Source organism: Protobothrops mucrosquamatus, unplaced genomic scaffold, assembly GCF_001527695.2.
Source record: "Protobothrops mucrosquamatus isolate PMUCROS unplaced genomic scaffold, P.Mucros_1.0 scaffold1565, whole genome shotgun sequence".
Taxonomy (NCBI): Eukaryota; Metazoa; Chordata; class Lepidosauria; order Squamata; family Viperidae; genus Protobothrops; species Protobothrops mucrosquamatus.
Window position 1 is genome coordinate 199,755 of NW_015387732.1, and position 26,229 is coordinate 225,983.

At 36.4% G+C, this 26,229-nt stretch overlaps 1 protein-coding gene across 1 annotated transcript in view; it reads right to left on the reverse strand.

The window, feature by feature from the left end:
* CNTLN (centlein) overlaps nucleotides 1–26,229 on the reverse strand; it is a gene marked incomplete at its 5' end in the record, with an annotated part of 158,722 nt that overhangs the window by 106,489 nt on the left and 26,004 nt on the right. Inside the window, 5 exons of the mRNA XM_015822430.1 lie at nucleotides 6,000–6,194; nucleotides 9,632–9,794; nucleotides 11,809–11,942; nucleotides 18,328–18,507; nucleotides 19,122–19,256. Of these exons, the coding sequence (XP_015677916.1) occupies nucleotides 6,000–6,194; nucleotides 9,632–9,794; nucleotides 11,809–11,942; nucleotides 18,328–18,507; nucleotides 19,122–19,256 (807 nt within the window). The remainder of the gene's footprint in view (nucleotides 1–5,999; nucleotides 6,195–9,631; nucleotides 9,795–11,808; nucleotides 11,943–18,327; nucleotides 18,508–19,121; nucleotides 19,257–26,229) is intronic.

A 26,229-nucleotide genomic window follows, 5' to 3' on the forward strand; every position in this document is an offset into this window, starting at 1 on the left:
TCCTAAGCTCCACTGAAACAAACTTGCAACATAGATCTAAGAAAATCCTAAGCGCTGCTGACTGAACTATCTGAATGAGTAATCGGAAGGCTCTCAAATAATTTTTGCTGAAAGCATTAAATACCTCACAGTGCGGTAAATTTTTGTCAATCTTTCCATATGCAGCAAATTAAAATCTAACTAGTGCATGCTGAAACAATATAATCTTTGTTTAAGATGTTAGATTGGACAACCTTAACATTTCTTCCAGTGTAATGACTTGTAACATTACTGTAGCATACAGTATTAGCTCAATACTGGTTTCATTACAAAATGTTCCATTTGTTCTTATATTTATTATTTCCTAACATGTTCAGTTTTATTAGTCAGATACACTGAAATGGGTAAATTACTCCTGTTGAAATGAAGTCTTGTACAATTTTGGAGTAAACCAGGAATTCTTGTTATGTATTATCATCTCTATACATTAGAAATTCAATCATACTGAAACAAATTCACTAAAGTGTGGTTTTCAATCTGCTAACTATGCATTCCATAATGGCCTGTAATTATTAAAAACTGACAAGAGCGCTACGCCACCTGTGTTTATGTGAAGCCAGGTAATGAAAAAAACAACAACACTGTCATCACCTTTCAATTCCTGATTGCATTATCAAAACTGTAGCTGAGTTTGGCATCTGGGTGTGACCTTGTTAACTGCTAGGGTAATTAAATTTATTCTATTGGGAAAAGGGATGATAAATTATTAGCAAGAAGATTTTGTTCACATTTTATTAAATTGGCCTGTCAAAGGGTTGGCCAAATTATCAAGGGCCTCATTTATTGGAGGCCAGCCATATTGCCACATCTGTTACAATTATTTATAATTTCAGCAGTTGAAAACCAACTGAGTTAGGCATCCGCCATGTAAAGTAATTTACAAATTATCTGATGAGGGTTTTCGCTACTCCCTCATTTCTCGCCAGCAGAAAGCCGCGCTGTAATTACAGAACACGATTAGGTTCTTTAGGGAACTTATCTTGCACTCAGAGCCCGGGTAAGATGCCGCAAGAACATATGGAGGAACTTGTGCTGCTGCTCCCTGAAGCTCGTGACCCGCCTGCCGCTGAGCCCTTGAGTTGCATTTGAATGAGAGTGCCATGGCTAATGTTCTACACATGCACCATTTATGCCACAAAACAAATCGGATCACTGTTAATTATGAAGCTGCTATAATCAGGCCTTCACATCTGTGTAATGTGAAGCGCAGTAGGCTGTATTCCAATAATGTAGGACTACCTTTGGGTCACAAATTGTGAGCCATATTGCCTCAGTAGTAGTTACCGCATTCAAAGCAACTCCTTTGATAAAAGCTCATCACAGGCATATTTTTATCCAGAGATGTTTTTTAACACAAGCTTCTCTTTATCGGCTATTGACCAGAACAGCTAAAGCATATGGCACAAGTTCATTAATGAACGAGAGCACACAGCACTCTAATTTAATGAAACCACTTGAGCCATAAAAATCAGATCTACTTAATTCTCCCCCCTTCTTTTTCCTTCCTCTTTTGCATCTATTCAAAACTCATAATATGGTATTGTCAGTGATCTTATAAAGATATGGATTATATGTCCTTAGCTTTGTAAATGCAATTATTGAGAAACAACATAATTTGAATAAAACAGTGACAAAAAAATTAAGATTTTTTTTTTTAAAAAAAAACCCCAAACCCCAATCAATTTTTCCACAAAATTATACATACATTTGTAGATACGCATATATGAATTATTAGGACAGATCATTTGTATTTTAAAGATTACATGTTAGCAGCTGCCTTCTAACACAAAACACTATTTATTCAGTGAAAGATCTGCCTGTGAAAAGCAGCTAGACAAGCTGTACCCAGATGGCAAAGCAGTTACAGTTTAATTAAGCCACTAAAAGCCATTCAGTTTTCAGTAAGGGTAATGTAATTTTGAATAATTGTAGGGGGAAAATTACTACAGTGTTCTTAAGTTTTATTATAGTAACATGAATACTGACAGTAGTTAAAGTTGAGTTGCTTCTCCTATTATAAAGCCTGTACTGTTTCTTCTTTTCTTTCTTTTTGCCTTTGCTTGGAGGAAAGTGTTCCTTGATTACCTAGTTTTCTAAGTGAATAAAACCAGTCAAAAGTTTCTGAACCGAAACTTCAGATGCCATACTTTGTATATGATTTGGAAACTGAGCTTCTTGTTGGATAACATATTATATTAATCAGGAATGTTTTTTACGAACCACATTTACACATTGAAATCATGCACCTCATCTGAACATACATTTGGGCACCAGAATTGCACTAATTGCTTTCCTTCCTTCCTTCCTTCCTTCCTTCCTTCCTTCCTTCCTTCCTTCCTTCCTTCCTTCCTTCCTTCCTTCCTTTTAAAAATATTTTGGGCTTCTTTCCTTTCCAAAGCTGTTTTAAAAGTCTTAAAATAATGTATCAATTTAAAAACACCAAAATAAACACAATTTTAGTACACCCCAAAACATCTATATATCAATACTTCAATGGAAAAAGTCATATTTTGCTGATTTATTGCCAAAATGACATACTGAAAATATATATCAGTGGTGGCGAACCTATGGCACGGGTGCCAGAGGCGGCACTCAGAGCCCTCTCTGTGGGCACGCGCGCCGTCGCCCCAGTCCTAGGCCTTCAGCTGGGTTTTATAAAACCTTTTCGCTTTAGGCCTCCACCGCCATGTACAAAAAAAAGAGGTTCAATCAATCAGTCAATTTCAACTTCTTGCAGGAAAAAAAACATCTTGCAAAGTTGGATTGATTGAACTTTTTAGTCCCACCCAGTTGGATTGATTGAACTTTTTAGTCCCACCCAGTCTGCTGTTACCACCGCAGCCACACCCATCCAATGGGCCACACCCACCCGGCACCCGACAATGCATAAGTGGGTTTTTGTTTGCAGTTTGGGCACTCGGTCTCTAAAAGGTTCGCCATCACTGATATATATCATGACAAATATTACAAGATGTTGAATGTTAGGTTACTAGTAACAATTAAATATCAAAAAGTGCTCATTAACCAAAAGCTTATTGAAAGCAGTCATGAGCATTTCAAATAAATGTTGCTAATTATGACATGAAGAACTTTCGGAGATTTAAGATTTTGAACAAACGAACATTTACATTTTTATTTATACAGAAATTTAACTTTTAAAAAAGGAAAATAAATTTACTGGCTGTTGGTACTTGCAAGGATTACCCAATTTCAGCTCTTCTACCTTGCTGGCATTTCAGATATCTATGCAGATCCAAACAGTTTCTATTCATTTTGTTGATAAGGAGCTGAAAGTGTATGTCAATCTAGATTCTCATAGAAAAATGTTATGCTGGCACTTAAACACCAACTCTGGGAAGAAGAAGTGTGGAAACCACACCATATTTGGCTTTTGACAGTACTGACTTTGAAGAAAACCAATATGAACCAGTAAGCTTTAGTTGGATTAATGGGCAAGTAGAAAGATTGCCAAATATAATTTGTTGAGTACTTCCTAAAGAAGAGTGGCAAAGAGAAGGAGAACTATTCTATTCAATTTAGAAGGCTGGAATTACAGTTTATTTATTTATTTTATTTATTTATTTTTATTTATTAATTGCATTTATATCCCGCCCTTCTCCTTACGGACTCAGGGCGGCTGACAATTGAATAAAATACTAACATATATACATATACTTAATTAAAATTTGATTAAAATGAAATATTTAACATGTCCAATTTAAAAGTAATTAAAACCCCCTTTAAAATCCCTCAGGCCAGTCCCGCTAGTTGGAACAGCCACATCTTGAGGGCGCGGCGGAAGGAAGGGAGATCAGGGATNTAATCTGTGGCAGGAGGCGGTCTCGAAGGTAACCAGGTCCGATGCCATGGAGCGCTTTAAAGATAATAATCAGCACCTTGAAGCGCACCCGGAAGGCCACCGGCAGCCAATGCAGCTCGCGCAGAAGCGGCGTGACGTGGGAGCGACGAGTCCCTCCCAACACCGCCCGCGCGGCCGCATTTTGAACTAGCTGGAGCCTTCGGGTGCTCCTCAAGGGAAGCCCCATGTAGAGAGCATTGCAGTAGTCCAGGCGGGAGGTCACAAGGGCGTGAGTGACCGTGCGTAAGGCGTCCCGGTCCAGAAGATGACAGAAGATTAAAGGTTTGTCTACCTAAGAAAAGCTGGCACAAATCGCCAGTTTCACTGATGGAGAGATGCTGATGATTATAACATTAAGCCTTCTCTTGACCAGCTAGGTATCAAAGGTTAACATAGGATAGGCATATGTAGTATTTAATATAGAGGGGCATATGTATGCAAGGTATACACACAGGTTATGTTATTTTTATAACTTGCTAAAGTATGTTTATCCAAGTGCAAAGGAAAAATGCTTATTTTTGGTACTTTTATAGTAGGCCAGAAGAAGAGGAAAACTTGTTTGCAAAAGAATATAATTAATGAAGCTTGAGGCTAGGAAAACAAAAAATTGTTGTTGTATAGCTTAGCTAAAACTGCTTTTTACTATCTTTTAGGTCAGCGGCCCTCAACCTTTTGAGCACCAGGGATCGGTTCCATGGAAAAACGTTTTTCCGTGGACCAGAGGGGGTGTGGTTTTGTATGCTGCCTGTATCCTGCGCTTGGGACTTCACTTGTCTGCACGGCCCAGTTGCTGGCATGCCGCAGACAAGTGTGTCCCTGTTTTAGGTTATCTAAAATAAGAAAAAAAATGGAATGCTAGTTCAGACTGCCATTTTCAAACATTTTGAACATTTAAGCACATTTGGTGAATTATTCTAAGAAAATAACCACCAAGTAATAGATTTTAAACAATTTTAATATTTCTCATATGATTAAATAACATTTAAGCACATTTGGTGAATTATTCTAAGAAAATAACCACCAAGTAATAGATTTTAAACAATTTTAATATTTCTCATATGATTAAATAAATGTTTTGAAGGGGAAGTATAGTTGGGCTATTTTAAGTATACAGTAGCTGAGTTATTTTAAGTCAGGATGGAATATTGTTTGCCTCATTACTGCTATTTCTGACAAAATATCCTGGACAAGTAACAGGAGTTTCAGTTTTGGAAGAGGACCATAACCAAATGTCCCTAACAGGACAGACTATATCAGTGATGGCGAACCTTTTAGAGACCGAGTGCCCAAACCGCAACCCAAAACCCACTTATTTATTGCAAAGTGCCAGGGCCACATCAGCATTGTGGTTCCCACAGGGAAGGTGGGGTGTGTGACCCACTGGGTGGGTGTGGCCAGGGTGGTTACAGCAGACTGGGTGGGTGTGGCCAGGTAGGCATGGCCACCTCAATGCTCTAACACCTCTACTCGAGCTTGCTAGCCGGCCGTTTTGCCTACTTTGTGCTGGGCAGAGCTGCTGCTCCGGGCAGCGGTGGCGGCCTAATGGACCTGCGCGAGCTGCTAGTGGCGACGGTGCATGTGCCCACAGAGAGGGCTCTGAGTGCCGCCTCTGGCAGGCGTGCCATAGGTTCGCCACCACTGGACTATATATTTTCCTTGATGATAGCTTTTATTAAAAAAAAAGACAATGCAAACATGAAAGCTGATGTACAATACCTTAGATACATTTTTTCTAAAAAAATAAAGCTGTCTGCTCCATTAGTTACAATGGCTGATGTTCTATATATGTCTTAATTATATTTTTTTAAAATCTTGCTTTTCAATTATTCTGAAGCATTTTTAATATATCAAAATATGCTTAATGAAAAAATTGGTTGGCTGTGTTTTCTTTGAATTAAAGTTTCTCTTCCATTTGAAAGTAAACTTTTCTGGCAAATAAAAGTAATTAAATTACAGGAGGAAATAACTAGCTTCATTTTTAATTAATTAATGTTACAGGAAAGCCTGTATTATAACAATACATAGAAATTTCTATAAGCTATCATTTTAAACTTATAAGTTCATTTTTAACCCTTCTTTAAAAATATAAATTTTCTCTTACCCCTTTTTTTGGTTCTGAATAAGTCTGGTAGGGTAATGAAGATGAAAAACAGAGCGCCTCATGAAGTTGCTTTTCCAGTTGACTGATATGTTGATCTTTTTCAAATAATTTATCTTGGAGAGGAACTTGATTTTGCTGGAGCTGAATTTCACTTGCTTTGAGTTTTTCAAAACATATTGTCAATTCATTATAAAGCTATTGGAAACAAATAGATACATTTTATGAAAACGTGTTATCATAACCAAGAGACATGCTGTTAAAATACAACAGTCTTCATCCTCTAAACCAGGGGTCCCCAACCCCCTAGTCCATGGACTGGCACCGGTCCATAGCATGCCAGCAACCGGGCTGCATAAGCAACCGAAGCCCCATCCGAAGGATGCAGGCAGTATGCAAAACCACACTCCCTCTGTTGTGCGGAAAAACCTTTCTCCATGGCACCGGTCCCTGGTGCCCAAAAGGTTGGGGACCTCTGCTCTAAATAACTAATAGTAGTTAACAAACTTCAAATTCCCCTAACAAAAAAATATAGTATTTGAAGACAACTATCTCTCTTATATTCATTTTCTAAACTAAACATAGCAAATAGAATCAAGCCTATCAACATGTATGTACTATGATATATTAACCTTGACAGCAAGATTTGTTACTCAGCACTTTTAAGTCACATGGCAGATATATACTAAACTAAATGCATTAGCATACTATTTAAGTAGTCTAGTTTGGAATAACATTGAGGTATATTGTAAAAGAATGATACAATATTTTTAACAAATAAACAGAAAGAGAGAAGCCATAGCTTAAATAAATACGTAATTTTGTTGTCAATTCTACACAGTTCCATTCTAGGATATAATTCAGTGGGACATAGTTCAATGGGATAGCTCTACAGAATTAGAAAATAGAATACTTTCTAAACAGAATGAATGGAAAATGGATGTAAGGAAAATTGATGGAGAACTTGCCTGAAACAAAGTGAAAAGAACTGTGTACAGCTATGCTAATGAAAGCATGAAAAATAATGGCGGATGGAAAAATGAAGCAAATAAGTAGACTAAGCAAATGAATGCATATATCTTGGTAAAATGTTTACTAAAAAAAGTGAATAGATAATTTTTAAGACATGTAAACATATAAATTGTAGAAAGTTAATAGGTAGTAGGTGGCCTGTTATGAGAAATGAAACTTTGTTGAAAGAGGGCAAATGTGTCTGTATAAATCTTTATTTCTTGCCCATTGTTATTTGGAAATGACAGTGGAATATTTCAGAAAAAAACATACAGATTAAAAACAATGGAAATCAATGACTTCAGAAGTCCATGTGATAAACAAATGAAGGAGAGACAAGATCAAGAATGAATGAATGAACATTGAATACAATATTGAACAAAAAGTGGGAAACAAATACATTGAGGTGGCTTTGTCATATACAGAAAATGAATTAGTACAGAATTACAAAACAAATGTATATATTAAAAAAGCATGAATATGGGGTAAAGGGTTGTAAAGATTTTTATCCTGCTCTTTATACAATTCAATATGGTAAACACACCAATATTTCTTCTTCTTATTTTCCACACAACTCTCTCTCAGCTGAGGCGAATTCAGCTAAGAGCATGTGACTGCCCCTAAAGGGGGACTAGAACTCATACTCTCCTGGTTTCTAGGCCAATACCTTAACCGCTATACCAAACTGGCTCTCAAATAAGTTGAGAGGAAAGGTGAAACTGAAAAAGTCATAGTTAGATGACATTGATGAGATTTGGGGAAAAAAGAATGGGGAGAAGTTTAAACAATAAAAGACAGTATATGTATGTGGTGAAAGCAAGTTTGGTTTGAAAAAAGAAAAAGATATAGAAACTTATAACTATGTGTTATGTATTCAGTGTAAAGTAATTACTTCTGTGTTACTATTTTTTCCTACTCCTCTTCTTTTTCTCCTCTCATGCTGCTAGTTGGGAATTTTGGGAATTTGAAGAGGGAGTATCATGTATGAGAATATTGAACACTCTAAGAATAGATTAATCATGATATTAATATAATAATAATATTTTGTGAAGTTTCTAAATCTCATCTAGTTCATATAGCTACAATAGATATGTTGTTGAAAATTTTAGTAATGTTTGGAAATCACCTCAATAATCTCCAGAATACTTTATATAAACTATCATTTCAATACTAATATCTAGTTGGAGTTTGTACAACACAATTTCCCCCTATTCAAAGTAAATATTCTACATTAAAAGAAACTCCTTGACATCTATTTTATATTGTATTTACAGTACTTCTACCAGAAAAAGAAATATTTTCTAAAAATATATACCAACTATTTTACTAGTCCCAAGCAGACAAAGTGCTCCTGCAGTGTGTTCATTTTAATGAGACTCAATAGATTTGTCCTCACCTAAGACTCAAGTTGGTAAGTCTTAAATCAATACTAAGGATAATAAGACAAGGAGAGTTTCTCAGTCTCGAGACTATCTTATCACAGTACTCAGAAATTTACAGTTTAGAAGTTTTGTTTTAAAATACAAGACTTCCTTTCACTGAGGTCTTGGCTTCTAGATAGTTATTCATCAGGATGACTGAACATTTCATAAAAGAAAAGTTATTTCAATGGACTACAAACAAATTTACAAATACTTAGATGGGAGCTAACCCACTGAATACGGTTTCCCATTTAGGCAACATATAATTTCCATTCTTTCAAGTTTGAAATTACACTTCCTGCATTTCTTCTAATTGCAGCACAAGTATATTAAGCAGACCTCTCTCAAACAATGTTATGTAATAGAGCAGAATAGTGTAGTAAATTAAAATTAGTCATTTTAGTTTAAAGAACACTGTTCAGGGTAAAACTAGAATGGTCATAATACCCAAACTGCAAACATTAATTGAAGAAATACCAGGTAGTATATGTCACAGGTAAGACAAAGTAAGCTTGTACAGTACAATGGCACTATACTATGTTTCATATCTGAAAAAAGTAACATTGCTCTAAATAGGCTACTTCTTCAGCTGCAAAGAAACCCAGAACACCTGGAATAGTATTGTTATAATGATTCCACGGACACGAAAGTAATGGATGTTCCACCAAAGAGTTATACAGGTAGTCCTTGACTTACAACCATTTGCTTAGTGAATGTTTGAAGTTACAACAGCACTGAAAAAAAGTGACTTATCACCGGTTTTCACATTTATAATCGTTGCATCATCCCCATGGTCATGTGATCAAAATTTGGGGGCTAGGCAATTGGTATGCATTTATGGCAGTTGCACTGTCCTGGGGTCATGTGATCATCATTTGTAACCTTCCCAACTGGGTTTTGATAAGAAAAGTCAATGGGGAAAGCCAGATTCACTTAACAATCACATAATTCACTTAACTACAGTGACTTAATAACTGTGGCAAAAAAGATTATAAAATGGCACAAAAGTCACTTAAAAACTGCCTTACACAGCAACAGAAATTTTAGGCTCTATTGTGGTTGAAAGTCAAGGACTACCTGTACACCATTGCTGCTTGCTCATGGTTGAGAGTACATTTACACCGATAGTTAAAACCTAGATACTTAAACAGATCATATAGATGTAGAAGAAATATATTTTTAATAATGAGGGAAGCAGCATACTTTTTGGTATGATATTGTTTCAGCTGTGTGAGCATCCTCCTGAGTTCTCAGTACTTTTTGTGTATCTGTGTTGAGAGCCTGAAGCTGCTGGATCAGCTTTGCCTGCTGTGCCGCATGTTCAGTGTTTTGTTTGTAGAGATTCTGCAGCTCCTGCAATTCCTTCCTGTGCAAAGCAAGCAAGAAACAACAAAGTTGAGCAAAAGAAATACCATGATGATTTCAAATCGTAGTCTTATTAACTATTTTTATGGCACTCTATTATTCTCTCAATTTTCTAAAAATACAATTTTAATCATAATTGCATCAATTAGCTTATAAACATATTAAAATAATATTTTTTCATGTGCCCTATGTTGCATTAAAATATATATCATTTTAAATAAATATATTATTATTATAGTTCTTGAACTTCTTATTTAAAGGTTAAAGTTGCCCAACGGTGAGATAGGTAACATATAAATTCAATAAATAAAATTAAATTAAAATGTGAAGTGGATTTATTTGGGACAATGATGATATCACCTATTCTTGTTTATGTTTTTCAAACAGATCCTGGTGAGTTGTCCTGAGATTTGCCAGACAAGTGGAAAAAATGTTTAACTCTTAAAGCAAAGAACAAGATTTCAGTTCACAGGAATAATGACATATGCAATATAAGCCCTTGCTACTAGGAAGGAAAGATTTCAGATATACTTTTATTATATTTTCCTAATTAGTAGAAGTAACTTCTATTTACTAAAACCAAAAATAATTTGTAGAACTCTGCAATGGTTCTTTGGGAAACTGGATTAGACCACAGGCATGAAAAGGGAAGGTTTATTGTACAAAAATGTTTTCATTCGAACAAAATTAAGAATGTCCATGTATTTTTCAATATTCAATATTTTATCTCTCTCTCTCTCTCTCTCTCTCTCTCTCTCTCTCTCTCTCTCTCTCTCTCTGTGTGTGTGTGTGTGTGTGTGTGTATGTATGATGGTTTTCTATCTATTATTCTATGGCAGTGGTGGCGAACCTATGGCACGGGTGTCAGAGGCGGCACTCGGAGCCCTCTCAGTGGGCACACGTGCCGTTGCCCCAGCCTTGCCTCCCCCCGCGACCCCCTCACCAGCAGCCCCCCTGGAGGAGAGTCGCCCCTGAGTGTGGCCCACGCGGAGCAGTGCAGCCAAGGACATGGCAGCCAGGCAGCATAGACAAGACTTTGCCCTCATGACCCATCATGCAGTTGATGCGCGGGCAGAGGGCGTGGCGATGGCGCTGCTGGGTGATCTGTGGCGGGGCCTGGAGGCGGTGAGTGGCCCTACGGGCAGGCAGGGTAGGGGTGGAGCAGGGGCGGGGCAGGAGGTGGATCAGGGGCGGGGCCAGCTTTGGGGCACTCGGTCTCTAAAAGGTTCACCATCACTGTTCTATGGTAAGTTGTTTCCTATGTATCTTTGGGTAGTATTTATTATAGATTACACTGGGCTTATTATGCCTATCTATAGTTCCTTTATTGCTTCTCCCTCCCTTTTATTCTGGTCACATGACCAGAAGGGAATCCCACAGGACTGGTGGGATTTAAAATTGAAATCAGATGCATTTTGAGTCATGCAAACTGTCTTTCCCATAATGATAAATTGGGGAGCATTTTCGAAAAAAAATATATTATTATTTTGAGTTCATCAGCCAAACCTGGACTATTTTCAGATCTCTTCTTTCTTTTGCAAGCTTCTTCCCCATACGAAATTGATTTTATTCTGTTTTCTGAGAATTGTCCTGCTGATGGACAGATATTCAAAGCCCTTTTATAACTTTTAATTGGATTGGAAAAAATAACAGATAAGTATAGGCCAGTGTTTTTATTATTATTTTTTTATTTTGAAGGGAATGGGTAACTTTTCTGTCCTAAATGTGTAGATGTGTGGGAAATAGGAGGACGGGGGAGTCGCAGTGCCCTGCATTCATAAATGCAGGCAAGCCGCAAAGCACTTGAATTTTGATCACATGGCTGTGGGGTCTCTACAATGGCCATGGCTTCGGATACAGGTCATTAAGTCCCTTCGTTCAGCACCACTGCAACTTCAAATGGTCGCTGAGCAAATGGTCATTAAGTCAAGGACTATTTGTAAAGCATTTGGATAAAATATTGCCAATCCAAACAATGTGACATTATCCCACTTTATTTCTCATATCAAACATACTTAGCTCTGGCCACATCCAAATCCTTTTGTGTTAATTCAGTTTGCTTAAGCCCCAGCTGAGACGCCAGGTCATCACATCTATTGTGCAGGACTTCCACTTGTCCCCTTGCTTCTCTTAAAGCTGATTCCAAATTCTGGAAGACAATTGCGATAGAACCAATAGCTGCGGAGTTACAGTACAGGATAACAATACTACATTGAAAGTGTAAGCAAAAGGAAGAAGGATTGTTGATTAATCTAAAGTTTAAAAATAAAAAAGTTTAATTAAATCTAAGCTTTTGTTAAAGCTACATTATAAAACAATAAGTAAAATAATGCAAAGATAGTTATGGAATATATAAGCACCTTAATTACTTTATAAGTCCTTGTGTGAGTGAATTAGTTGCAATGGTTTCTGCAACTTTGTATTGGAGGTAGGAAAACGTAAAGGAAATTATGTTTATTGATTGTAAAATATAAATCTGTCTTATAAAATAACTTCAATACAGCTAATACTATCTTAAAATACATTAAGCGCAACATAGCTAATTCAAAACCAATTCAAATTAGTTGATATAAATCAATTAATTGAATTATATTATTCTGCATATGAAGAGCGAAAAAACATAAATGCTTTTAAAATCTAAAAGGCTTTTGCTGCTCAGTTGCACAAATAAGAACTGCAAACATTTAAAGGGGGAGGAATTGCAAATGGTTAAGTGAAATACTGCTCTTATTTTTCTAAAATAAGACAAATGCTCTAGGGTGGGTTATTCCTCCAGCTCCCAAATCCAGGTGACAAACAAAGCAAGGTTGACAAAAAAAAGAAAAAGAAAAAGAAAAAGGTCTCTCTCCAACACAAAACTGAGCTTCAGTTCAACAGCAGGGGAGACATCCTAAAGGAGAACATAATAGAACAATCCCATAGGGTAGAACTCTGATAAGTGTAGCTGATTAACAGGATAGAGCCACCTGCTGGATTTTTTTGGAGGGGGGATGAAAGATAAGAAAAACAGAGATAATTCTCAGCTCTTTTCATCTAGGGGTTGAATGTGGGATCTGTATGTAGAGTAGACTATGGCCAAATAACACAAAACTCCTTCCTGCAAAAAACAGCTGCCAATTCCAAAACTCGTCTGAGACATCAGAGACCTTAATGAAAATCTGAAGAAACAGCCAAGACCTCCTGCTTGATAGTCTCAGGATTCAGAAACTTATTGGGAATGGACTGTCCAAACAATAATTGTAACAACAAACGACAGAAACTGCAGGTTGACCTTTGCAAATCCTTTTTGCTTGCAACATTTGTATATTGTAGCAGGGAAAGATACAAAGGTTCCCCTCAAATAGTTCCTCTCACTAACGCAACCAGCCCAAAGACAAGATACTAAGCAGGAAGGGTTGAATTCCTGAACATCTGCAGGAATCGTGTATAGGTAGTCCTCGACTTGACAACAGTTCACTTAGCAACCATTCAAAGTTACAACGGCACTGAAAAAAGTGACCGATGACTATTTTTCATATTTATGACCATTGTAGAATCCCCGTGGTCATAGATTCGGATGCTTGACAACTGACTCACATTTATGACGGTTGCAGTGTCCCGGAGTCATGTGATCCCCTTTTGTGACCTTCTGACAAACAAAATCGAAGGGGAAACCAAATGCACTTAACAACCGTGTTACTAATTTAACAACTGCAGTGATTCACTTAACAAATGTGACAGTTGTAAAATGGGGCAAAACTCCCTTATCAAATGTCTCACTTAACAATATAAATTTTGGGCTCAGTTGTGGTCGTAGGTTGAGGACTATCTCAAGTACTACCAAAAGGCTGCAGTTAAGAATGAACAGGTGAATGGGAGTAAGCAAAGGGAAGGAATACAATAGTTTTTTTGATATGTCATTCTCTACAGAATTAAAATCCTCCATGTTTACAAGCAGGGGGAATTAACCCAGGAGCACCAGGTTGTCACACCAATGGAACAGGAAAGAAGGAAGCTTTATTTCCCAGGAATAGGTTAGTTGTGGCTGAATTTATGGCAAAAGCCTGTCATCCTAGACTTCCCCCAATATGCTTAAACAAGATACCAATAACTTTATCGTTGAGATCTTCCAAATTCATCAGGAGATAAAGCTTGTTCCTTCCTTTGCCCTTCTTACTTCAATACAGTCCAGCATTCACCCATAGCACTTGTGTATGGTACAAACAATCTTCTGTTCCTATCCAGCTTCAATAACAACAATATTCTCCAGGTCATTAATAGATGAGGAGACACCTGTGTGTCACGCAATTTAAGCCTATTGAATTCTGGATCTTGGCATACCCAAGATCTATTCTATCCCTCTTGGGTGGCCACAAATACTTCAAATCTAAGAAGAGGAACAAGCAAGAATTCAGAAATGAAAGACATAATCAGGACGTTTGTTAATCTAGAGCTCTTCATTTATATAGGAGTAGGTGAATCAGGTTTTGATTCAAAGGAAAGCAAATGTGCAACGAGTACCATGTAGGCAATCAAAAGAAAAATATGCCAGAAGGTCTTAAAGTTTGAAAATACAGGATAAATTGGGGGTCAATTCTAATGGATCAAAATAAAAACCCTTCTGTAATATATAATTCACTTTCACATCAACAGACCACAGTTATGTGCCACTTATTTTGTAAAAAAAATCCATAGCTGAAAAATGAATAAAACAAAACTGTGTCCCAACCTTGGTGATGTCAACATTTTCTTGTAAGTATGATCTCTGGCTGAAAATTTTTGCTATCTTTATTTTTAAGCTTGAAATTTGCATTCTTGCATGACAAAGTTTTTGTAGGACTAAATAGTGGGATGGATAATATGGAAATGGGAAAAATAAGTCATTTGTCCCTCTTCTTTCTTTTCTTGGTCACTAGGATTTTCCAGTGGGAAAAATTAAAATAGTCCTATAGACCAAGGAAAATACTCTCATGGATTTGCAGTCTTAGATTCCTGATCTGTCAAGCACACGAACTGCAAACAGATGAAAACATTTAGTCAAACTGAAAGTAAACAAAAGCTAACATAATCTAACAGTACAAAACAAGAATGGGATTGATAAGAAAACTCTGGAGAAAACTAATTTTATAGAAATAAAATACAGAAACACAATCTTTTCAACTTGCACTGCCTTTTCACGTAATTTAAAAAGATTTCCAAATTACTGTCACAGATCTGGGGGGGGGGGAAATCCGCACAAAACCCTAAATAGACACTTGTACAAATACCCAACTTTTTGTAAGAAAAACTTACCAGTTCAGATTTTTTGGTAAACAGAAAATCAATCAGCATTTTAAACAGAAACAATGTATACATACTGCACTACACAGTATTTATTCAGAAATGTATGCTTTCAAGAAAACTGTTTATCTGATTGTGTGGCTAACATTGCAAATATGCTAGGCCATTTTTGATTAAAACAAGTCTTTTCAGAAACAGGAAACCTTTCTCACATGCCTATGCTGATTCCTTATTCAAAACTAAGATGGCATTTCTTATAGATTTTACCTACCGGGGGACCATAAGTCAATACTGAGGTGGCAAAGCAAGCAAGTACAGGTAGTCTTCGACTTATGGTCACAATTGAGCCCAACATTTCGGTTGTTAAGTGAGACATTTGTTAAGTGAATTTTGCCCCATTTTACGACCTTTCTTGCCACAGTTATTAAGTGAATCACGGCAGTTGATAAATTAGTAACACAGATGTTAAGTGAATCTGACTTCCCCATTGACTTTCCTTATGAGAAGGTCACAACAGGTGATCACATGACCTTGGGACACAGCATCGGTCATAAATATGAACAAGTTGCCAAACATCTGAATTTTGATCATATGATCATTGGGATGCTGCAAAGATCGTAACTGTGAAAAAGTCACATTTTTCAATGCTGTTGTCATAGTTCCGACAGACAGAGATGAATAAAGCAGAACTTCAAGGCTTGCGAATGCCTCAAAGAACATGTTTATTAGTTACAAAGTATCGGCACGGTCAAGAGTGAAACCAAGTTTGGATACACATGTAACAATTCCCCAATACAAAGTTTAAAATCCCACCCATAAAACAATGCAAGGAACTATGATCCCCAATACAATCATTTGGCGGGCTTTTTTTACAACACCCAGCCTGCATGCTTGGGAGTAACCGATGACCTTGGTTCCCACCGGACAAAAGATTATTATGACTAGCAAAGCACCTGGGCAGCCCCCTCCTCCCTCTGTTCTATGTGGCAACTCAGAATGAGCAGGAAAATGGCTGTAGCCACGCTCAGTCACAGCGTGGACAGCTGTTGTAACTTTGAACGGTCACTGAACGAACTGTTGTAAGTTGAGGATTACCTGTATTCGACCAAAATGAAAACAAGGTGGGAGTCAACAGCTGTCTTTTGCCATTTCTTTTTCTGTGACTCTTTCTTCCCTTTTAATTACCTAGGAATTACCTGCAGTAAGGGGACTTTCCTATCAAATATCTGAACTGCTTTATTTATTTGAAACGTGTATAGAGTCCCCCATCTTACCAAAAGTCATTCTGGGCATCACACAAGAATCAGAAAGAAACCACAGATATAAAAAGAGCAAACAGCTTACTTGTAAAAGGGTTCTGAAATTAGCTCAAGGTTCCACATGAAGATGGATTTTTGTAATTTTCCCACTCCTAGGTTTCAGAGACAGACTCAAGGGAAGAGTTCAGAATCTATAAAATAATATACCTTTTTTCCCCTTTTAAGCGCACAGATACTTTGAATCTAGTGTAGCACTCTTGGAAAATATAGCAATATATTTGTGGGAAGAAAGGAGAACTTTCTTAGACTAGGATAAAGTAGGATAGACTAAAAGAGAAAACGTACAGAACACATGGGAGGAATAGGAAATTAGATAAAAAAAACATTAAGTGAAGACAACTTTTTTTTTCTTCTTAGCATTTTCCTTCAAGTGCAGGATCCACTTTTTTCCAAATCAAACTTTCCTTCTCCTTTCTCACATATATACAAATTATGACCCAAATGACACGTATACAGTCACACTACCACACAAAAATCTGAAATGAACTCAATACTCATGAAAGTTCTAAGAACTGTAGCTCTGATACGGATTTTTTATCCAAAATTATAACATTGTTACCAATTGCCAATCTCCATGATGTTTGGGTTATATCCCAGATCATGATTCATATACAGAGAAATGTAGAACCATTATAATGACGTTATTGACAATCATGTTAATAGTTGAGACAAAATTTCTGTTAGTGATTGTGAGTGAGTGAGTGAGTGAGTGAGTGAGTGAGAGAGAGAGAGAGAGAGAGAGAGAGAGAGAGAGAGACTGACTACAGAATAAATATACTGATGCAAAATAATATATACATGGGATCTGATTCTTTTTCTTTACTTTTTGCTCTGGAATTTGTTTAAAAACCACAGGTAGTATCTGGGTGATATTCTCTATGTTTTTAACCTGACTTTGTACTTAAGTCGGAACTATTACTAAAAATGGCAGATAGCATGCTCCTTCCTCAAGCACACAAAGCACTGAAAATGTGCTTTCAGGAACTGCTGGTAACAGGCTGAATATTTAAAACATGGTTTCTTAAAGCTTTGCACAGCTTCAGCACCTCATCAGCTCAAGAAAGGACAAGGCCACCTACCATTTAATAGACAGATAGTTTGTATCTAAGAGTTATCTTTAAGTTGGATGTTCTTAACCTGCACATGAAATCTATTTCATGTCTCAAAATGGTGGCAAAACCTGCTGCCAGTTTTCAGCAATGTTTGAAGATGTTCCAGCTGCTACAAAATTGCCTGAGGCCTCAAGGAGCATTGCGGTTGCAGATTGTTACAAACATACATACCACCACACATCAAGATATTTTCTACTTCTCAGTGAAATGGAATGGGCAGCTTGTGGAACATAAATTATAACAGAGCAATTAATTGCAAGCCAAGTCAGTCTACTGGAACCTGTGAAGTCTATAACAAAATTTAGGGATAATTATAGTATGCTTTGTTCATAACAGAATATTATTAAATTAAATTAACACTATGCACTGTGTGTATTTACCTTAAGAAAATGCTTCAGTGAAACCCTTCCAAGTATAAAATACACATGGTGGCTACTACTAGAAACAGAACAGTTGACAAGATGGACCTTTGGATCTGCTTAAGAAATAGTCTTTCTATATTCTTATGTAGAAGATTGTGCTGCCAATCACACTGAGTGGGGAAATCCTGGAGTGACAGGAAAATTTCCAACCTTTTTTTTTTTAAAGCATCCTTATATTTGAATGAAATAGCCTTTATTATTTAATGATTACATTTTAGGATGGCTATTTGAAGTCAGTTTCTTGCTTTGAAGCATCAATTTTTAAAAAGCTTTGGGTTTTAAGTGAAGGAATGTAAATGAATGTCAGTCCCCACTGGTTGTTATGAATATATAACTTGTTATTTAAAGAAAATAACATGTAGCATAAAGCCTGTGAGTAGCAGATTCTGAAATCATATCCAGGAGCCGATACGTTTTCATACCTTTATTTTTGCATCAATGCCAGACTTTTCTGTTCTCCATTGTGATTCCTGCTTCTTCAGTTTCTCCAGGTCATTTAGCAGGTCAGCATAGCGTGTACTTAAACCCTCATTTTCCTCCTCCAGATTTTTTATAACCAGTCTGCTTTGCTCATCCTTTCTCTGTGCACACTCCTTGGTGTCCTGTACAACAGTACCGCAAGGGCCGATAAAAAAGAGAGAAAATATTTTTTAAAAAACTGAGAACTAATCAGTAAATATAAACTGTGCAGATTTTACCCTCAGAGCAGCTTCGTCTATATTTGATGGCCAAGGTCACCTGTGTACTTTTACTGGCCTCTTTCATGCAGGTGGAAGGGTCATATTTTTTAGCTGGATGACAGCTTTGATGAGTACACATTTGCAAAGAGCCCATTAATTGATCAAACTGCCTTTGATGCTGTCCCCAGCTATTTTTGAGACCCACACAGACATATCCTCCCAGACCTCGGCTTTATCAATTAATAATGCCAGTCCCATCAGAATCTAATTACGCGAAGCCACATCTTCACACTCCTCCTTTCTTTGCTCCATTTCCATCATTAACTATTTATTGGAAAGTTATAAAGTGTGGATTCTTCAGTTTAAGGGATCTTTTCTGTAGTTTGGCATGTGTGAGGAGACTGAAAGGTACAATCTAAGGCCTAAGGCTATATTTCCTCTGAGCTTGTCACTTTCCCTGCCACAGAGACAGGCCAGCGACTTAAACAGCAACTTCAAAGCTATGGCTACCTTCTACTATGTGCAAGTCAATATACCTTACGTTCCTGCATTACATCTTGAGATTTCTGTTGTAAGATGCAAAGCTCATTTTTTAAGGCAGCGTTTTCTTCATCTACAGCAATTTTCCTTTGCACCAGGTTGTTTATCTCCTCTTGTTGTCCACTTGTTCTCTAGAAAAGAGTTAACAATTCTTAAATAAACAGGTAAAGGACATAACGTTCCAAAATAAAAGTTCAAGCTACTTATTTAATAAATCCATCAGTCCCATCTGTTAGATCAACCAACTACAGACAACTCTGGGCAACAAACAATAACAAAAACAATACAAAAAATAACGAGCCAAGGAAAGAACAATGGATCACCTGGAAGGAAAAGCCTCCAACCAAGCTGCCCATGCACCAATCCAAATGGACTCCACTCACCCTACTACAAGGCCTGGGGGGAATAGCCAGGTCTTTAGAATTTATTTGGTAGGGATTATTTGACTGAATGAGAAGGCTCGCTTGCAGGGTACCCATCAAAAAGAAGGGACCTGGAGCATGCCAAGTATGTTGGAACAGACAAAACGACAAAGGAGTGCCTTCAGGTAAACTTGAATCATGAAAAACAGCTGTTTCATCTTAACACCTGTACCTATTTGCGGTTTTAGATTCAGCGTGTAAATCTGTTTTGGTGCTGAACAAATATCAATTTTAATATTATTTGATTACTGTATTCTCACTGGGCATATTAAAAGTATAAGATAATTGAAAGTGCTGGCAATATTGGACATGTCAAATTTGCACAAGTAAGAAACCCTGTAGTTTTACTTTAGCATTAACTGTATTGTTATGAGATGCTTCAGAGCCAGTTATTATAAGATAACTAGTGATATTCAAGTGATATTCCTAAGTGATATTCAGACCCTTTAGCAGTGTGCCCAAATCAGTGGAAGCCAGTGGACAGCTTATATGAGACTAACTACTTGTGAATCCATAATCTCATTCTAAAATATGATGAAATCTGATGGTTATCAACAAATGGAAGAACTGAGTGGTTGAATCAAATACTACAGAAATTTTTAAAGTGCTATATCCTGTGAGTTTGGTCTAGTGATTAAGGTTAGAAACTGAGTTTTAGTTCTGTCTTATTCATGAAAGCCAACTGGGCGACTTTGAGCCAGTCATTCTGAGTCCACAACACCTGACAAGCTTATTAGTCAATTCTTGTTGCAACCAATGAATCAATAATTGGTTGATTCTCCCTCAAAAAACTGACCCTGCTCTTGCGGGAAAATGCTAGGAAGAAAGTAAATTTAAGGTGCTATATCTCTTATCAAGACAATTGGACTAAAATATTGTTAATTCAGTATATTCCTCCATTAACATGTTTTTACTTTGTTATGGGTCAAGACTTAGACAATGACTAAGAAGAGGCTTCAGCAGGCTGCATGGAATGTCAACCTTACCAACAAAACCAAGAATCACTTCAGGTTGATAAAAAAACAGGCACTGTCCAAATAGCTGTAGCAGTCAAATGAGGATGACATAAAGCTTTCCAGCCCCCACACCTGGCAGAGCTGTTCTTTGAGGTTCTTGCCAAAAAAGGGAGCATATATTTTAATTAGTGACAGCTGACTACAGTTTAATTAGAGAGGCAGCCCTGACCCATGTTCCTTTGCTGGGAAAAAAAACCCAACAATAATGGCGAATATCTGTAGCTTGGATGTAGGATGAGGGTAGAGGTTCATTCTCCAAGCTTGTGGGTTGGTTTCCGAATGTTCTGAAGCCTTGTTTATAAGGGCTTTGTGTGGTCAGTAGGTCTTGTGATGGAGAGCTCACATCACATCAGGGTCTTCTGATGAGTCAGGTATGGGTGTGTCAATTGAAGGCCTCGTGGTGGGTCTTGTGATAGGGAGGTTACTTTAGATGAGGGTCATTGGGAGGTGAAGTGCTGGTTCCTAGAGGTCTAGGAATAGCAATAGCCCACAAACCCACAGCCACACTCCACCAGGAATTATCCAAAACCAAAGACAAGAGACAGAAGGATGAAAGAAACAATGTAATTTACAAAATCAACTGTAACAATTGCAACCAATTCTACGTGGATCAAACATTAGTCAATTAACACTGGCTGGCTGTCAAACGCCACCATCCCAAATCCCTAATCTCCACCCACACTGACACCAAACAGCATCAATTTGATTGGACTATTCTTCTCCACATTCCTGTTAAAAAGCTAACCATTCAGGCAAGCTCTTTTTTAGGCCAAACAACAATTATCATAGGATATTTAGAGCATTTGGCTCTAAATATGAATATTGGTTTATACAGAGAGCTTCCTTCAGAATAATTTAATGGAATTAGGCTTATTTGGGTGGCTTAACAGATAACATGTTTAAATTCACTGGTTTGTAATAATAAGAATATGCTACTTTTATTGGAGGAAACACATAAATACAGTAGTAATCTAAGATAAGAAATCTAGATAAACTGAATTGGAATTCGTATACAATTGTATCAATGGCTAGTAGGCACTTTAATCAGTTTTAATATTTTTATTATATTTTAAAAGTTCCTATAATCATACAGATTTTTGGCAGTTTATAGTACTTAAGAGCAAAAGACACAAAGATGGCAATCAACATTAAAACATCTACAGTAAACATAAACCGAAAAAGCCACAGTAAAAAATAAAAACTAGACAGTAGTTTTTATACAGTAAAGATGCATTGTTAAGCAATAACAATATCACTGAAAATATACTGCAGTCAGCCCATGAGTCTGTAATACTTATTTTAAACCTTTTAAAATGCTGCATTTCTTACAACTGTACACACTATTATTAATAATATCTAATAAACAGATCCTTTCATTTTAGGAAATAGTCCCAAGTTACTGTAGCATTTTATTGAGATTCCATGTTTCAGAAAATAATGAAATTACTAAACTTTATTTTCAAGATATGAAAACTGTATAAATAGATTAGATAAAAATTAAAAACAGAGGTATTAATCTTACGTAAAGCTGAAAGCTTGAGTTAACAATGCTTTCAATTTTGCCCATTAACAAAAGCTTTAATATAGATTTGCACAGCAAGCCAAACATTTTCTAGTTTAGAAATAATGAGGCAGCTACTATTATTTTAACCCCTTTGGAGCATAATTGGCTGATAAGGTTTTGAAAGATTGCAAGGTCTAGGACAAAAAGATTAGTTTTAGTCTCTTCAGATCAAAACTGGAAACTAATTAAATAACATTGTTGTGAAAGGGAAGGTCTACCATATTTTTATTCATCCTTAATTTTCCTCTCCTGAGGAAAACAAATAGGTTTTTCTTTCCAGTTATTTGGATATTAATATTAAGGCCACCAAGTACACAAAAGGAATAGAGCATATGGTATAATGATGTATCAACTGGAGTTGGATAACCTAAAATTAAATAATTATATCCTGCTTATTTTATGAATAAGTTAGTTTAACCATGCTGAACAAGCCATAATAACTTCATTCACACTAAAAGCGGTACTTCTGACCAAAGCCCTAGTCAGTGCTTGCATTAGGAAATAATTGTCTTCAACCCAACTACAAAATTGCAATAGCATCCTGGAATTCTGAGCAAAAGTGGTGATAAAATGATAAGGCAACAGATAGTACAGGATTCTGTCAGGCATACAAAACACTCTTTTTCAGACCTAATCTTGCAGCTGTGCAAGCATTCCAAATAACAGGTGCCCAACCATCTTTAGGTTATCTTCCAAAAGCTATTTTATCTTTACCTATCTGGATTAGAATATTTTCATATTATCTTATTTCAGTTATTTTATATATGCCTTCCATTTTAAATTGTATTTATTATTACTGTATCTACTTTATAAACAGTTCAGTAGGTTCTAAGCCACTCTGCAGAAACTTTCATTTGGAAAAATAAGTGCATTAATGTATATAAATAGGTCCTACAACACAGATTTTACAAGTAGTAATATCTTGTATAATGAAAATACTTGTTCTACCTTCCAAAGCACAAATACATCAATTAAGTGTATCTGCGATTCTCATTTATATACTCATTTGCATGTCTTAAAAAGAGGATATGATGGGAAAATAGGAACTTCCTTCAAATGAAGGCAATCTCAAATGAAGGCAATGAAAAAAGATTTCGCACAGGTATAAGCTCCAGCAAGCAGAATGGATGTGTGTGTTAAATGGCATATCATATTCTTTATTTTAGCCTCTGGGCTATTTAAGATTTTTATAAACAATTTGGATGAGGACTTAGAAAATACAGTATAATATAAAAAATTATTTGCAAACAACACAACAGAGAAACAATGAACATATTAGGACAGTATCAAGATTTAGACACAAAAGCCCTTGAGAACAGGATCTAGGTATCTTGAAACAAAAGTTGAAAAAGCACTGAACAGTGTGATGCAGATAAAGAGATAGCTAATGTAATCCTGGGCTGCATCAACAGCATTACGTCAAGATAAAGAGAAGTCACTGTTTCTCTCTATTCTTCACGGAAAGGCCAGTTAGAATACTGTATTGCAGCAGCCCCCAACCTTTTGGGCACCAGGGACCAGTTCCATGGAGAAAGTTTTTTTCATGGACCGGAGCGGGCATGGTTTTGTGTGCTGCCTGCATCGCTTGTTTGCGTGGACCGGTTTCTGGCATGCTGTGGACCGGTGCTAATCTGGGGAGTGGGAACCCCTGCTGTATTGTATCCAGTTCTGTACACCACATTTAAGAATGACATTGAGAAACTGAAGTGTGGTCAAAGAAGAGCAACAACAACAACAACAACAAAAGAAGACTCTAAAGAAAAGGATATGAAAAACCGAAGCACTGGAAAAAAGAGGACTGTGGAGAGGTATGACACCAATTGTCAAGTAACTTGCAGTAGATACTGCAGAACTGTCAGAGTGGTTCCACAACATATAAGAGGACACAATCAATTAAATTTCAAGGAAGTAGATTGTGGTTGGGCGTGAAGGGAAATTTCCAAGTGGTAAGAGATGGAACAGAATATGACAGGAGGTGATAGATGATTTTCAAGATCTCTTCCAACTCTTACTTGAAGAAACTGCACAAAGATAGCCTTTAGCAATTATCTATTTCCACCTAAACTGGTGGTCCTTTGAGGATATAATAGGAAAATTCCATTAGTTCCCTTCAAACAAAAGCAATTTTAACATATATGGAGCAGTTACTGTAGTCTCAAACCATAAAATATAACTACTTAAAGTTCAAATTTAAAAGATCAAATGGAACATATTAAATGCAATGGTAGTTTGAAAAAATATATACCGTCGATACAATTATTAATAACTTATCATAAAATGCTAGCTGACTATTGGAACATGTGACAAATCACTTATAATTTTAATATATTCACTTTATAGTTTGTTATAGGACCACAAATGCCTTTTTTAAGAGTGAGATTACATCAGCCACAATCCTTAAAATTTATGCTAAAAATTAAAATAAAGTATTACAGGGATAACAAAAGGAACAAGTAAAAGAGCTTCAATTTAAACTATACATCCAACTTGATGTCTGTTCAAATTAGTAGAGATATTTCAACTAAAGTCAAACACCATCAAAAGTTAAGATCACAGAAAGGTACTGTGTGTGTTATAAGAGTATAGATGTTCTCAGATGGAAGGCTCATAGTTCTACCATCAAAAGGTATTGTGCAGCTATACTTGATTTTTTATTCCGCCATCCTTAAAAAGATTTTCTTTGCAAAGAAAAATGACAGAAGTGGTGAGAAAAGGTGCACAACTGGAGGTTACAACTGGAGGAAAATGTCATCTAACCTCTTCATAACATTCTGTGAAAAAAGGCAGAGTGACTGCACAGTAAAAACCTCTCCTGGAAGCATTTTATAAAAGTCTCTCCATTAACAATTGCCACAAAGTCTATACTGAGCGCTTCTCAGCTTTTCAAGTTGCGTCACTGTGGAATCCACAGTTGCTGAACAAGTGGCACATACTGTATAGGCTTTCATGCAGTCCCTCAAGAATATGAAATATCTGACAAAAAGTTCTCTTCAGAGAAATATCATCTAAATCATGCTACTCTAGAGAGTTTGCCACTATTTTTTTCTGCATTTTCCAGAATATTTAATGAAAACAATCTGACTTAGAAGAACCACTTCAAACTATACAATAAGTAAGTTAGTTGACATGTATGAAGCTACTGCGCTGTTAATCAGGTTGAATAGGATTATGGTGATAATAAATTTTTGTATTTAAATTCCACCTTTTCAATCAGAGCTCAATGTAATTTATGCAGACATTTTCCACATTTTATCCTTAATCAGCCGGGTATCCATGGTGGGAGGGAGGATGAACATTATTTTCCTTTTGGTATACTCAATATATACAGATAAGTGGCATGACTTCAATTGCCTAGTGAGGGCTCTCATTTTGATGGTGTTGTGCCCACCAGGTATGTTGGGCCAAAAGTAATCCAATGGGTTCTATGATCAAGCAGAGGTTTGAACATGGACTGTCCTTATAATCAACTTTTTAATAAAAATGACAATGAAAATGCAACATTCTAAAAATGAATGCTAGTGTTGAAAAATCAGACTTTTTTAAATACAGAGTTTAAAAAGGTCTGAAAAATAAACATGGGAAGCATCTGGCAGAACATTATATATTCACATCTGATTTGGGGATTTTTTTTGTTTGTCTTTTGTGAATTATCTTCTGCTACATAAGCAAACGTGCAGCTGTATACCCCTACAGCAATCATGTTACAAATATGTCCAGAGATCCAAAAAGATTGGGAACCCCTTATTTATTCATATCTAGGCAATTTTCTGAATAAGAAAACAAAAGACTAGTTTTATTTAGTTCCTCCAAATGTCAAGATAAAAGCGATAAGCAAGGAATCAATGTTACAGAATATGCAAAATTATTCTATACATATAATGTACATTTGATCCTGCTTAGTTTATTACTATGTTCTTTTTCTATAGTTTTAATATGAATCTTCCTATTACTAATTGCAATTATATAACATCTGAATAGATCAAACTAATATAAAATATGAAAATGTCCCAAAATACATATTTTTGTAATATTTATCTTTTGAATTTGATATACTGGCTATTTGTGTTCCTTTCACATTGTCATTTTGAAAGATAAAAGCTCC